Below are 14,898 nucleotides of genomic sequence, written 5' to 3' on the forward strand. Positions count from 1 at the left end.
TGTATAAGACTGAATATAATGTGGACCCGGCTGGACTTGGATCCCATGTCGGGCGTTGTTTACTAGGAACTAAATGGACCTGCGAAGACCTTTGGCACGCGCAAACGCACACACGTTGCGTCCTTCTCAGTGGTCATCTCCACAGTCCAGATGTGACAGGGGCTTCACGAGGCCAGTACGGTGGGCTCTTTGACTCACTGGCCATCGGCTTCACATTAATCAGCCAATTATCAGCCCCGGCCAGCAACGTTTGCCGAGCCAACCCGGTTCCCTAATCCAATCACCTTGGGGGAGTGGGTCAGGGGGTGCTCTGATTGGATAACCCGGGGCTGGGTCGCTGCGCCCCTGACCTGCTGCTTTGAATTGGTAATGATGTTAATGTTCTCCATATGGCCCTGTGTGTGTGTTTTTGTGTGTCCCCAAGCATAGAGCCTATCCGCAGGCTGAGCTGCATCCCGGCGTTAATGGCCAACGGAGAGAGGGAGGTAAGAGCCAAAGTAGCACTATCACCCTCCCTGGGGCAAAACCTCTCGACGCTGCTTTCTTCCCTCTTTCCAAATCCTCGGTCCCAGACTTCAGCTTCTCTTGTTGGCCGCCGTGCCGTCGCTCTCGGCACTCGGTCCCAGGCTGAGGTTTACTTTCTTGGGAATAGCCAGACAAATCTTGGTGAAAATTTTGGGCTGCAAGATTGTGGTGAAAATAGTTTTCCGATACAATCAAGAAATTAAAAAGGTAACAGGGCATTTTGTTTGACTGTGAGAAAAGTGGAATATACTATATTCCTTAAAGCTACAAAAAGTCTAAATCCCTTGGGCGCATGGAAGAAAGAAAAGTTGAAACTCCACCAAGATTTTGATTTAATTAAAAAGACCCCAGCATACTGTGCTTGCATTAGTAGAGTCCTAATGTGGATGGACGTATTGAAATGTAGAAACACAACACTGAAAGTGAAATATTGAAATGTCTGCCTGAACGCCTCGATTCTGCCTCGATTTCATCCCCATCCTTCTGACTCATATCTTTCCTTTCTCTCCACATGCTCCCATCTGTGAGGTGCATCGCTCCATCTCCTGTACTATCCATGCACACGCACGCACACGCACGCACACACACACCTCCTTCAGTCCCACCACTCCAGCTGCAGCCCCAGCCGGCTCCACACAAAGGCAGGCCAAATGTATGCTAATGAGAGCCAGGCCAATGGTGGAGCCGCACTCATTTTGAGAGGAAATGGCTTTCAATAATGGCAGCCCCCGGGGGGATTTTGCACAAAGTTCAGCTCCACTTTGAAAAATGCATTCAATTCACTGCTGTGCCTGCTCTCTCTTTTTCTCCTGTTTTTCCCCCTTGATGAAAAAATAAAAAAAATTACCGTAATATATATGCATCCCTTCCTCCTCTCGCCTCTGTGTTTATGCTAGGGGGAGTCGGAGGGGTTCTGGGGGACTGAGGAGTCGTGATTTACTGTATTTTGACAGAAACACTAGACACAAGACCACAAACATGTGACTTTGAATAGTGTTTAAACTCTATCTGGTACTTGGCCTGTGCCTTTTGTTGCTCGTGCTTTTGCTCTTCTTCTGAGGCAAATGTCCCCAGGAGCATGTTAACTGTAACATATGCATTTCAAACAGATGATATCATATGGGTCCCGGGCCTAAAATACTCCAAAGAGGGGACGAACAACAGTTAAACAACAATGACAACATTTCTTGAGGTAATAATCATTATTTGACTTATTTACGCCTAAGCCGGAGAATATGAATATGATGAAACACCCTGCTGTCGTCGTGTGTAATTTGCAGAACTGGAAATGTGCTAGTGCTAATTAAAGCCTCAGTTTAATAATATGCAGTAAAAGCATAAGAAAAACACTGGAAATGGCAGAAAGTAGAGAAAAATGTCGCAAGTCCAAGTTGATGTCTTAAAATGTCTTCTTTCTTCTTGGTAAAATCCAAATCAATTTAATTTATAATGATATTGAGCAGCAAGCTCTCAAATTTGAGATGCTGGAACAGATAATGGTTGGTCTTTTTTATAGCAATAAAATGCAAGCACAACTTTCATTTCTGCCAATCTCAATGGCTGGGAAGGTTTTCAATTTTCCGGACTTGCTTTTATATTATTAGGAGGAAAGTTTCGATAAGTGGAAGGCATGACTTCTTTTCTCTGTGTTACTGTACGCGAGTGTAGTCTGAGCTGTCAAAGATCATGCAAGTCTCCCGTTGTGTTTCTGTCTCCATTTGGGTTTGTCTCCACAGTTACAGATGGCCAATCTCTCTGTCCCTCTGCTGCTTGGTCATGTCCCTCCTCCTCTCTGTCTCAGATTCTCAGTGTGTCTCGTCCTCCCGTGAGCCAGGGCTGATGTCTGCGCTCCCTGGTGCCTGTCATATCATGAGGAGCAATAACCCGTGAAATGACTGTTCTCTTTTTCTCACTCTCCTCCTCTCAATCCCGGTGTCCCCTCCATACCTCATTCTCCTCCCCTCGCTTTGCCCGTACCACGCGACTCCACGCTCCACTTAGCTGTTGAGGCCGCGAACATCACATAGATGGCGTTTGCTCAGCGTGTGCATATACACACTCGCGCGCACGACTCAGGTAATACTCTGCTGCGGTTGGACTGATGTATGTATGCTGCAGCACAGCTGGGAGAAGTGGAAAAGGTATGTGTGTACACATGCCTAATTTGAAATGAGAACATTTAAACAAATATAAAGGGCCATGTGCAGTTCCATTAAACCCACACTAGAGGTTTTACATCCTTCATAAGAGCTAACCATCCTTTCTGCGTGCATGTGTGTGTGTGTGTGTGTGTGATCCTCATGACCGTGCCCTGCTCTCTGGAGAGCTGAACACTCCTATTCCTGGGATAAGTAGACACTCCCAAGGCAAACACTCTAGATTTAATTATAAGCTCTAAAGAGGATTAGTCTGTGCCGTGTGTGTGTGTGTGTGTGTGTGTGTGTGATGGAGACACAAAGGGAGGGAGTGGCAAGAAGTTATCCCTTAATTTTCTGCATTGAGGAATACAACACAGACACACACACACAGACACACACACACAGACACACACACACACACTGGTCTCACCGGGGCTGTGTGGCGTACTGCTGGTCCAACTCTTCGTAGCGGGGCACCGGTCGAGACTCAGCTCCTCTGGGTGCCATCTGTGAGGAGACACAGGACAAGGAATGTAAGTACTGTGTGTAGACTAAAAAAGGTGCACGGTTCAGTCACTCAACAGTCCAAATACCCTTGAGCAAGGTGTTGAACTCCCACCACCCTCACTGGAAATTCAGTCAGGTAGAGATCTGATGAAAACAACAATGTGTCGGCCTGTTTGTATAGGCCTATTGAGGAAAAACACATACATCCCTTTGGCTGTATGTTCAACCTCGGTAATATTTCAAATTAGCGGATGTACATTAAGTGCATAAAGCCTGCAAGTGTTTGTGTGCAGCCTTGTGGATCAGTGCGAACAAAAAAAAAAAAAAAAAAGAGCGGGAGAACTCCTGGAATGCACACGTGTTAACCTAAACACATGTAACCACATATAAGTGCCGTGCCCCTCCGATGAACATGTGTGTGTACAGTTCATGCAAACACACCAGTCATATGAAGAAAATTACAGTGAGAGTAAGGTTTTGTGCAGAGGGTTCTTCACGCTCTCACCCCCGCACACCAGGAAGCGATTGACTAAAGCCACGTCAACGCTCAGGAGGATGAATATGGAAACGCTGTTTACATGAAAACGACTCGGTCCACACTGGAACACCGCAGTAGCAGAGCTAAATCTCTCCGCCTCCGTTCTCTTTCTGTTGGCAAACAGTGGATTAAAGGCATCATGTGGTCGGGGAGTAAGGACAGTCGCAGCTTTACCCAACTCCATCTCAGAAGGATAAACCTCTATTCTGTCGCCTCCTGCTCTAGATGAGAACTTACAGACGGGTGACAAATTGCAGAAAAAATCTGGAGAAATAAAAAGTGGGGAAACATAACGAATGCATTTCATTCAGGGCATGAGGGCTAATTGTTTAATAGCGCTCTCAACCACCATCATCAAAACACCCAATGAGGGAATATCTCACCAAGAATGGTGTTCCAGACTTATCTGAAGTGTTTTAGCAAGGTGTTGAAATCCTCCTTTTTTTGGTGTGAAAAGTGGTGTGTGGAATTAATGCTAACATGTAGATAAAAAAAGATGTGGCGTCAAATGTAGTTGCGCAAGTGTGGACATGGTGTAAGGTTATGACAATACGGGGTGGAGGTAGACAGAGAGGAGAGAGCATACCGTTTCAATTATCTGTAATCTAGGTTCTGGGCTCGGCGTTTCCACATCCAAACACAGGCTGTTTACCCAGTGGATATTTCCTTGGTCAAACACACCATGCACCACTGTAGCGGAACATGCACACACCAGCGCATTGGTTAAAAAAAAAAAAAAACACCAAAGCAGCCACTTATACAATAAACTGACATGAACGTGTGTGTGTACATGAGAAAGCAATCACGGGTCTGACAGACATATACACACAGGGAAATCTAAAGAGGCAAACAGTGATACGTTTGATCCAGGCTATCAAAGTGACACCCACATACACAGAATGTAATGTCACCCTCTAATCTACACCTAGTCTAAATGACTCCAGGCAGGACCGGTCTATCGCTGTGTTTCGCATGAACGTAAGAGTTTAAACTCTTTGTGAATGTCAATGCAGCCGCGGAGCATTACCAGATATCATTAGCATGTCTGTGTAATGTAGAGAGTTCTAATGTCTCTGAATGGGAGCCAGGAAGTAAAAGCACATCAGAGGCAAGGCTGATGTTCTATGAAGTGGCCTTGTGCTTGTGTGTGTGTGTGCCTGTGTGTATATGTTAATGTTGTGGTAGTCAGGGAGGCCGTGTGTCTTTGTGCCGCAGGTTTAATGTGATGTCGGGAAGTGAATGCTCTATCTTTGGATGGCGGTGTGTGTGCGTTAGGTAGGGGACATTATGCAAAGAGACGCATAATGTGAGGTAAAGGGGACATCAGTCTCAGGAAAAAGCTGGGACTCAGCTGGAAGACCGTGTGTGTGTGTGTGTGTGTGTGTGTGTTGAACAAGGCATAATGCATCTTCTGAGTAGGAAGCAGGGCAGAAGGGAAGAGGATGATGATGTGGGGAGGAAATGTGTGTTTAGATATAATGAGTAAAATTATTGTCCGTTGATTGTATTAACATAATAGCCTGCAGCCACTGGTCTGATTGATTTGTTTATTACCTCTCTCTCACGCACACACACACACACACACACACACACACACACACACACACACCACACACACCACACACACACACACACACCACACACACACACACACACACACACACACACACACCACACACACACACACACACACACACACACACACACACACACACACACACCACACACACACACACACACACACCAGTCTCCCATTGGCAACTTGGAAAATAGCAACATAAAATTCATCCAGGTTAGAGTGAAACTGCTGTCAGACTTCTGAGGCCTACAGTGACCAAAAAAGGCTTTACAGCTCCGGCGGAGAGCAATGATGACACACACTTTATTCCTCGCACACCATGCAAGTTCATGTCCCCGTCCTGAACCTGGTGACATCATTTACAGTGATGTGTGTATCTACAGAATATGTATGTGGCATATCTGAGTGGTTATCAGAGGAAAAGTTAATGTCTTGAGCAGACAGTAGTTGACAGAAAGCCAGATTCTCTCTGGACTCTGTGCCAGACCACCAACACACACACACACACACACACACACACACACACACACACACACACACACACACACACACACCACACACACACACACACACACACACACCACACACACACACACACACACACACACACACCACACACACACACACAAGGGAATTTCCTATTTCTCTTGAGTGTCATGTGGGGAAATTGGAAAGCTGAAAGACTGTTACAATCAGCAGATCTTCAGACTGCTTTTAAGACTTTGTGATCAGGGAGAGAAAATGATCTTAAACATATCAGGAACAATCTTTCTTATGAAGTGTATTATTTTGCCGAGTCATTCGCCAGCTGACAAACTGCTCAGGCAGAATGCTTGGCGCTTGTGTGAGTGTGAATGAGCGGAAAGTCACTTTTCTATTCTTCCAAATTAGAAAGCCGTGCCTTGACAGTGCCAGATGATACGCATTGCAACACACACACACCCACACACACACACACACACACACACACCCCAACTCGAGCAGCACAGCTGTCGCATTCATCAGAAAGTATTGCCGGAGCTCAGGAAATGAATTTCTTGGAGCACTTTTGGCTTTGCTGTAAATTTGCGATGCTCATATATACAATAAAGCTCAAAATGAGAGTCCAAGTGCTTTGACACAATGCCTGAGCAAGGCTTTCATCCCGTGACTGAGATGCTCAGATTTGCCTTTTCTCCAAAACCGCTTTCCTTCGCCGCCTCTTTTCAACTGGCATAATTAGCCTCCTGTACTGCCATCTATTCCTCTTCCACGCATCCATCCTTTTCCTTCTCCCTACATCCATCTTGGATGCTAATTAAGCATGTGTCTCAGTCGGGAGCCTCTGACTGGCACCCCATGCCCACCTCCTGTTGGCAACCTCACCCCGTGCCCTGCATCCGACTGGCATGATGACGCCTCATCATACCAGTCGGATGCAACCCCCCGATATCCATCCTCCCCACCCTAAAAATCACATGACATCCTGCTGACTCCCCCATGGAAAGAGAGGAAACCGATAGGGAGAGAACTGATCTGGCACAGAAGGTAAAAATAAATACAATATATACAGTATGTATATATACACTCACTCACATACAAGTCACCATGTTTATATAATGTTGTAAGATACTAGATCTCTAGAGCAGGTTTTTAATGTCACCTCAATGCAAGTTAGTTAGGAGAGACTGCAGAAGTTGTGGTTAGAGTGAAACGGGTTGGGTTAGATCCCTGTCCCATCATTCAATGCATTCAAAGATCTCATGTTAAAATATAAATAAGTTGTTTTCTCTATGCTGACCAAAGGAGAAGGAAGAGAAAGTTATTAGGCGGTTTACAAAATCTAAAAAACTATGGTGGATGGATGTTGTTATCTCACTTAAACATGTAGTTTGAGTCTAAGAACAGTAAAAAAGTGGGATTTTATAACAAACTCAGTAGCAGTCTCTCCGCCTTAATTCCCTTGTGTTTGTTAAGTTGCCACTGGCCTGACTAAATGTCTTTTCCTAAAATAAATTTCCAATGTTCTTGTGAAATGACTTGTTGGCATAGTTACCAACTAATAACCAACCATGAAAGAGGTCAAAGCACCTCTTTCATGGTGAGCCGTAGGTACACAAGATTATGCTGTATTAGGAAGCTGTGTGTGAGTGTGTGTGTATCTCAGACAGGAGGCTCAGTTGCCCCCCAGTGTACACTAAACACTCCCACACCTGGACCCTGCTCACTCTGAGCTCGTTAGCAGCAGATGGCACACACACACACACACACCACACACACACACACACACACACACACACACACACACACACACACACACACACACCACACACACACACACACACACACACACACACACACACACACACACACACACACACACACACACACACACACACACACACGGGGGAGCAAAGGTTACACACACTCAGACTGGAATGCAGTCTATTCTGGTAATAGGCCAATCTGCTGGTAATTTTCTTCATTGTTAATGTTTGTATAGGCCTCAACTCTTGACCTTAGAATGGCTTTTTACATTAACATACAGTTGGGCTTGGACTTTTACTGGATGTGTGTGTGTGGGTTTGCAGTTTAACGTCCCCATGCAAGGATGTAACAGGTCGAATGGAAAGACTTAAGTTTATAAGCTGCATTAGATAAATCAGAATTCACCACGTTCTTGCTTACTTTCATCACTTGCTTTATGCAGACTACTTTATCTGTCCAAATAAGTGAACTCTGGTCTAACCTTTCCAACTGTTTGTATGATCTCTAACTAAATTTAACGAGTTTGCACGCATCAGCACACATTCAAAAGACTGTTTTACACTACCCCAGAAACATAGTGATGTCACAGGCTCCGAGTGGGGAAAACAGACAAAATATGTTTTGCAACCCAAGAGAATTTGATTTGTTTAAGTGGCTATTAGCCATAAACATTGTGTGACTGGAAGATTTACATCACTTTTCAGGATGAGGTGGACTGGGCTTGAATTGTTATTGGGTTATTCTGAGAGTAAACGGAATATTAGGTTTCATGTTAATCAAACTGCCACCAAACCAAATCAGGGACTTTTTAGACTTAAAGCAAATTGCCTGAAAGTGAACCTGCACGTGTGTGCATTCTGTTAACACATAAAGCTTGAACCAACATGAGTCTTAAATGTGTTCCATGTGTGTGTCAGTGTCTGTGTGTGTGTGGCCATGGCAGTGGCCATGGGGTGTTGTTTATTTACTGGAGCCGTGTCCCTGTTCCTCTCCCCCTCTGTGGGCTTGTTTACCTCCCCACTGTTCACTGAAATAACATCCAAATACCCCTGTGAGTGTGAGTGCACGTGAGTGGTTGGCTTCATTCTTCCCCCACCAGACTGTGATACCCCAAAAGGGATGTCATAGGTTGTGTGAGTATGAGAGAGACAGAGTTTGTATGTTTTTCTTTTACCAAGCTGTGATATAGCGGTAGCACACCGTTTGTGCTTGTGTGAGCCTTGGCACAGCCTTGATGCACACACAAGCTGCGGAATCGCCAACACATCTTCCCACAGCTCTCCCTCCGGTTCTGTCGAGTCATGTGTCCGTGTTCTGTGACGGCGCCATCACCACAGCACAGGTTGTTCAGGCTTCAGGGCTTCAGTCGCTCCTCGTTACAGGAACAGATTTGTGGACGTGGGGGTTGACGCCACCACCAGTGAGGGTTTTGATGACTGAATCCAGCCCTCCAACAGCCTGCTGCAAATGTTGTGAGGTTGATGCGTTTTGATGCTACTCCTGCCAACTCCAGACCCTCCAGAGTGAGCTCCATTGGTTTTAAAGGGTCTGTCAGGGTTCGTCTGGATGAAGCACTTGAGACGGAGAAGAAGGATCCAGATTTGTCTCAAACAAGCTTTTCTTCTCTGGAAGACCTAGCCTTTCAGTGTAATGGTTTCCAAGGTTCCACTGGCTCTAATGCCGTGCTTCCACTGCATGGTACGGTTCTGCTCAACTGCACTCACTTTTTTATTTATTTTTAGGTACCAGTAGTTTTTCTTTCTGTTTTCCACTGTGGATAGCAGCCCCTCAGTGTACGCGGGATTATCAGCTGATGGCCAGGAAGATGCCATGTGAAACTGCTGTGACATCATCTTCATTTTGAATCCTTTTCCCTTTCAACCAAACAGAGGAAGGTCTGCATCATTGTACAGCGTAATATACAAAGTAGTGTATGGCGTAGTCTTGCAGGCTACCATTTATTACAAATCTGGCTGGAGTGAATAAAAGAATTCCAGATGCTATTGACGGTAGCTTGGCTATTTAAAAATCGCGGGTTTGTGCAGGATAGCCAATGTTGTGACCAATCAGTAGTTTGTGGTGTTTAAACTCGACCGTCTGGTATCGGCTCAGCTCACTGGGTATCTAGACCGAGGCGGTATTCAAAGAAATCAGGTACTATGTACTGTGCACAACATTTGCCAATGGAAAACCAAAAAAGAGTGGATAAGGACAATATGTGCATTTAATAAAAAAATAACTTTGTTGCTTGTTTTTGCTTTATTCCTCTTGTGTGTGTAAATTGTTTATGAATGAAATGTTCTCTCATATTTTGATTTTTAATAGTCAAAGGTTAATATTACATTTACCACTAGGGCTTGAAAGCAGAGGTGCACAAATGCAAATAAAACAGATGAATAGGAAATATCTTTCCAAAACATCTGTGTATCAAGAATAAGATAATGGGTGGGAAAACTGATTAGGACCCGACAATATTGCTACAAAAAGATGCCCTTTGTAGCTGAGAAAAATGATTGAGAGTATGATTTTATTTGCTTAACTTCTTTCGGTAAGATGTGAAAGTCTGACCTCAGCGAAGAGGTCAGACACACTCAAAGCCGATCGTTCTTTAACTCAGACGTAGACTGGTGACGAGCTTTGAAGTGAGAGCGGGTGCGAGTGAGGAGCAGAATGGGAGATTTTTATCAACTTGCAGACAGATCACACTCTGTATTTTGCCCGTAGGCCCCGAGACAAGCTGTGGGGATAAAGACAGACACCAAATAAGTCTCTGTAGGCCCAGATGGGGAGGAGGGAGACGAGGTAGGGGGAAGAAAAATAAAAAATCCTCACCCGGTTGCTGTGCAGCATTGGAATAAAGTTACTTAAAACAAAAGAGAGGAGAGAGGGCGAGAAGCGTGTTGAGCCTCGGGGATGAGCTGGGGAGACAAGGACAGAGGACGAGTCCGTGGACGGAATCACTCAGTGTGACTTTGCAATGAGAAAGGCGAGAGGAAGGTGCGTGAAAACTCTTGATAGCGATGGGTAGAAACATAATGGCGGAAGGAGATGTTCACTCTTGTCTTTGTCTCCCGGGTGTGTGAGCAAGAGTTCAGCTCGGGCCTGAGTATTAAGTCTCTGTGTGTGTTTGAACGAGAAAAAGACGCAGTGCTCCAGCGTGCGCCAATCAAACAACGAGGTGAGAGCCGACGGCAAAGAGCAGATGACGTGACACAATACAGTTGGTCAAAAAGTATGAAATTATTTAGCAATCATGAAAATGAATGAACCTGCCTTCGCTGTCTCTGCTCTCCTATCTGCAAACAATCAATACACAAATACATACAGATAATGTACCATATACTGGAACATTTAAAGGTATTAGTGCAACAAATAATTGTTAAACATGGATTATACTCACCTTGCTGTCAAATACCTTAACCTACCATTATCTTGCTAGACCTAACATAGGACTAAATGGCTTGTGAAGAGGAATTACTTTTGAAGGACAACATTCATTTCCTAATTATCATCGCCACGATCTCCTGTTAGCTCTCCTTCTTGCCTTATTTCTCCCCTATCATTTTCCTTCTGTTTTCCAGCAGCCGTTCACAGTAGCTTGTTCAGGGTTATTCTGGGGTGTATGATCCAAACACTAACTTGTGGTGGGGCCAGGGTAATTATACGGGCCAGAATAGCAGCGAGCCCGGTCCAGTGAGTCAGGACGGGCCTTTGATCGGCACAGGCTTCAACTGCTGCACAGGGCTAACGGATCATGAGGAAACCAGGAACAGGAGACTGCATTTCTTGTAATTACTGAATTACAAGATTTTCCTCAAAAGGTTTGAGTGAGTGTGTGTGGATGTGTGTGTGTGTGTGTGTGTGTGTGTGTGTGTGTGTGAGAGTGTGCTGCCAACATGGATCTGGCTGGAGCCTCCTACAGAGAAATGAACTTTGAAAACCAGCTTCAGTTTGGCCAAAGCTGAGGTTTGAAGCTCTTTGATGGTGACTGAGTGTGTGTGTGTGTGTGTCTATGTGTGTTTGTGTGTGTGTGTGTGTGTGTGTGTGCATGTTGCCTTTTTATGGTTGATTGTGGATTGCGTGTTATGTGTTTGTGGTATGTTACCTCTTAAAAGTTGTAAAATGTGTGTGAGCGGGGGTTCTGTTGGCAGTCACGCTCATTTGTATGTAGTGTGTGTGCCTGTGCACGTCTTTTCTGTGTTAATACGCAAGTGCATGACGTGTGTGTGTGTGCAAAGTCAGTCTAGAGTACGATACATTTCTAAACTGTTTGTGAAATAACTAAAGTGGGCCTTAATCCTACATTCTTGGATGCCTCAAATGCAGCTTTTCCCGTGGGGATTTAGAGTGTGTGTGTGTGTGTGTGTGTGTGTGTGTGTGTGTGGGGGAAAAAAAAAAAAAAAAATTTGAGACAGACGGGAAAGGGGTTGGGGTGAGGGGTTTTGTGTCAGCCAATCGCCCTTTTTTTCCTCTTTTTAAAAATGGCAGGTCCCCCAGTAAAACCTCCTTCAACAACAAGTGCATAGCTAATGAAAACACTCTTAGACCAACATTATGCAGCCTCTTCGGAGAAAAAAACCCCGAACCAGGTCTCTCTCCCTCGCTCTCTCCCTATGCCCCCCTGCATTTTGGCCCCAAACACATTTCTCCTTCCTTTTTTTGAAATCGCATTTAAACAGTTTATTTGAAAAAGTTTCTAACTGATTGGCCCCCCGCACAAATTGAAAGGAGGGAGGGGGAGGGAGAGGGGGGGGGGGGTGATCAGATGGAAACCCAAAAAAACAAGTTCCTTAAAGAGCACAGAACAGGGTTAAAATTAAATGGATGTTGATCCCCCAAAGGGGAAAATTTTTCCCTTTTCCCCTTTCCCCCCCCAGGTAAAATTTTTGTTAAAAGGGCCATCCGGCTGTTTCAGTAAAAGTCTTCCCCCTGAAAAATTTACTCCCCCCCCGTCCTTTCCTTTTCAGTCGTTGATGTCGATGCCTCCCCCCTGGTTGTATTTCCCCTCGCCCCCACTTTTCTCCTCGTGCCAATCCAGCTTCCCTCGCTAGTGGCATCTTATCCAACCCTTTTCCCCCCCTAAGGGTCTTTTTAAGGCTTTTTTGTTTGACTCCGTTTTATTGTTTTTCATTTTTCCGCTTTTTCAAAACCAATTCCTTTTCCCCCTTCACTTTTTTTTTCGGGCGCCCGCTCCACTCCCTTCCCGTTCCCCTTTTCCCCTATATTTCCCCCCCGTTTATTTGCTCCCCCTCCCTCTCCAGTTTCTCTCCTTTGGGGTTTCCCCCTTTTGGGTTTATAAGCGTTTTGGGGGGCTACAGCTTTTTGTTGGGGTTTTCCCAAACAGTGGGCACCGGGATACCCGCCGAAAACCCATTCACCCTCCCTGTGTGAGTGGTCCTGGTGAGTGAGGCAGAGAGGGGCCCTAAATTGTTCACGCAAAAAGGTGTGGGGGAAAGAGGGGCCCCTGCAGGGAAAGAGTGGGGCCAGCCCGGGGGGCACGGGGAACCAAGTATCCCCAGAAAACAAAAACTAAATTCAAACAACCCACAAGGGCTGAGGACACATTAAAGTGTTACACGCCCATTGGAAAAACTGTTGCTGATAATAACTTTTGATTTATTTTTAAAACACAGTTTTTCCAAATGGAGTTTTTTAGAACAAGTTCGCCCCGGGGCTTTTTAGCGTGGGCGGAAGAAACCCGTCGGGGGCCTTTGCGTGGGCAAAAGCCCCCCGCCCGTCACCAGTGCCCGTGTGTGTGTGTGAGTGTGTGTGGGCCATCTATCACCGTGACAGGCTGGTGCGTGTTTACTTAATGATGTGGGGGTTTTATTTATGAAGTGATGGCCGACGTGCGGGAGGGAGAGAAAAAGTGAGAGAGGGGGAGAGATTGAGACAGCCTGAGGATGTGACATTAAAATATCATCAAGGTGATGGATGTCTACACACACAACATTAGAGAGAAGTACAAAAAACAGCTGCACAACGGATGACAAGTCGTTTCTGGACTTGTGTGAGCGTCTCTGTGTGTGTGTTTCATAATGACTCCGAGTGTGTAGTTCAGCGTGTGGTTTTCTGTGACTTCTGTGTTCATTAAGGTGTCACATGTGCTGCCACTGTTGTTTACGATTCACAGGGTAATGAGTTGAGATAAGATGCATGAGAGTGTGAGAGTGTGCGTGTGTGTGTGTGTGTGTGTTTCTCCTATACCGTGTGCCTGTGGGTCTTTGTTACACTGGCTAAACTCTAGACTCTGGTTTACTGTGGAGTCGCATGTTATGCACGGTCAGCTGGAATGCACATAAAGTACATCTGCATTATAATACACATGCCATGGACATGTAATCAGGACTACAGTAAACAAAGACGCATAATGTCAAGCTCCCCGGATGTTCAGCTGTGTCAGAGGGTGCATCAGTGTATCAGTTATAGACATAATGTTTTATTATAATGACCACTAGGGGGCAAATAGGCCAAAAGTGAGTGAAAGAAAGATAGAAAGCAAAAAAGAAAGAAAGAAAGGTGATCTGGGCTTGGACTTGAACAACAAATTCAGGAACAGTATGTCTGGTGTGAAATCTAAAAGACATGGCCAGGGAGAATGTACTAAAAAGATGTTATTAACCCTCATGTTGTCCTTGGGTCAAATTAACCTGTTTTCCTATATCAATGGTCTTTTTAATTACCCAAAATAACATGATCGATTCCACACAACGCTCTTTGGCAAGTACAAATCTCGACTTTTATTCAATTTTATAGCATTTGGAGAAATTAATTGATGTGGTTTCCAAATAGTATTGAGTAAAAGTTGACATATTCCAGTCTGGGATTATCCATCAACATCCATTCCTTTAGTTTTAGTCTAAATAATTGATATTTTCTGCTTTTGTAACGCAACCATTAGGTATAATTTCCTATAAATGAGGTTTGTTGACCATAAATTCCAAAAATAACTGTTAAACTAAAGTTAATAACTTAGTGTTGCGTAGTGTTGAAAACGTAAAAAAAAGTGACAAACATTGGAAAAAAAAGGTGAAAAAAGCGACAAAAGTGTTGAAAAAAGGGACACAATTGTAAAAAAACATTAAAAACAATCGATAAAAAGCGTCAACAAAAAGTGTTGATTTTCAATTTTAATGAGAAGACAACACAAGGGTTAAGTGCATTATGGGAAATGTAGCTTCACCAATACTCGGGACTATAAGACGGGATGTCTTGGCCTCTGCCACATTCACTTTGACCATTCTTATTTGAATCTGTCTCACTCACAAGACACAGGAGACCCTTAACTTTATGGAAACTAGTTAAATAATGACTTTATATAGTGTGACATTGAATTTATATAGTGTGACATTGAAACTGTTGAA

At 44.6% G+C, this 14,898-nt stretch overlaps 1 protein-coding gene across 1 annotated transcript in view; it reads right to left on the reverse strand.

Annotated features, from left to right (window-relative positions):
- Positions 1-14,898, reverse strand: part of pard3ba (par-3 family cell polarity regulator beta a) — a 143,040-nt gene that overhangs the window by 10,215 nt on the left and 117,927 nt on the right. Inside the window, 1 exon segment of the mRNA XM_032506458.1 lies at positions 3,094-3,170. Coding sequence (XP_032362349.1) covers positions 3,094-3,170 — 77 coding nt within the window.

This window comes from Etheostoma spectabile, chromosome 24, assembly GCF_008692095.1.
Source record: "Etheostoma spectabile isolate EspeVRDwgs_2016 chromosome 24, UIUC_Espe_1.0, whole genome shotgun sequence".
Taxonomy (NCBI): Eukaryota; Metazoa; Chordata; class Actinopteri; order Perciformes; family Percidae; genus Etheostoma; species Etheostoma spectabile.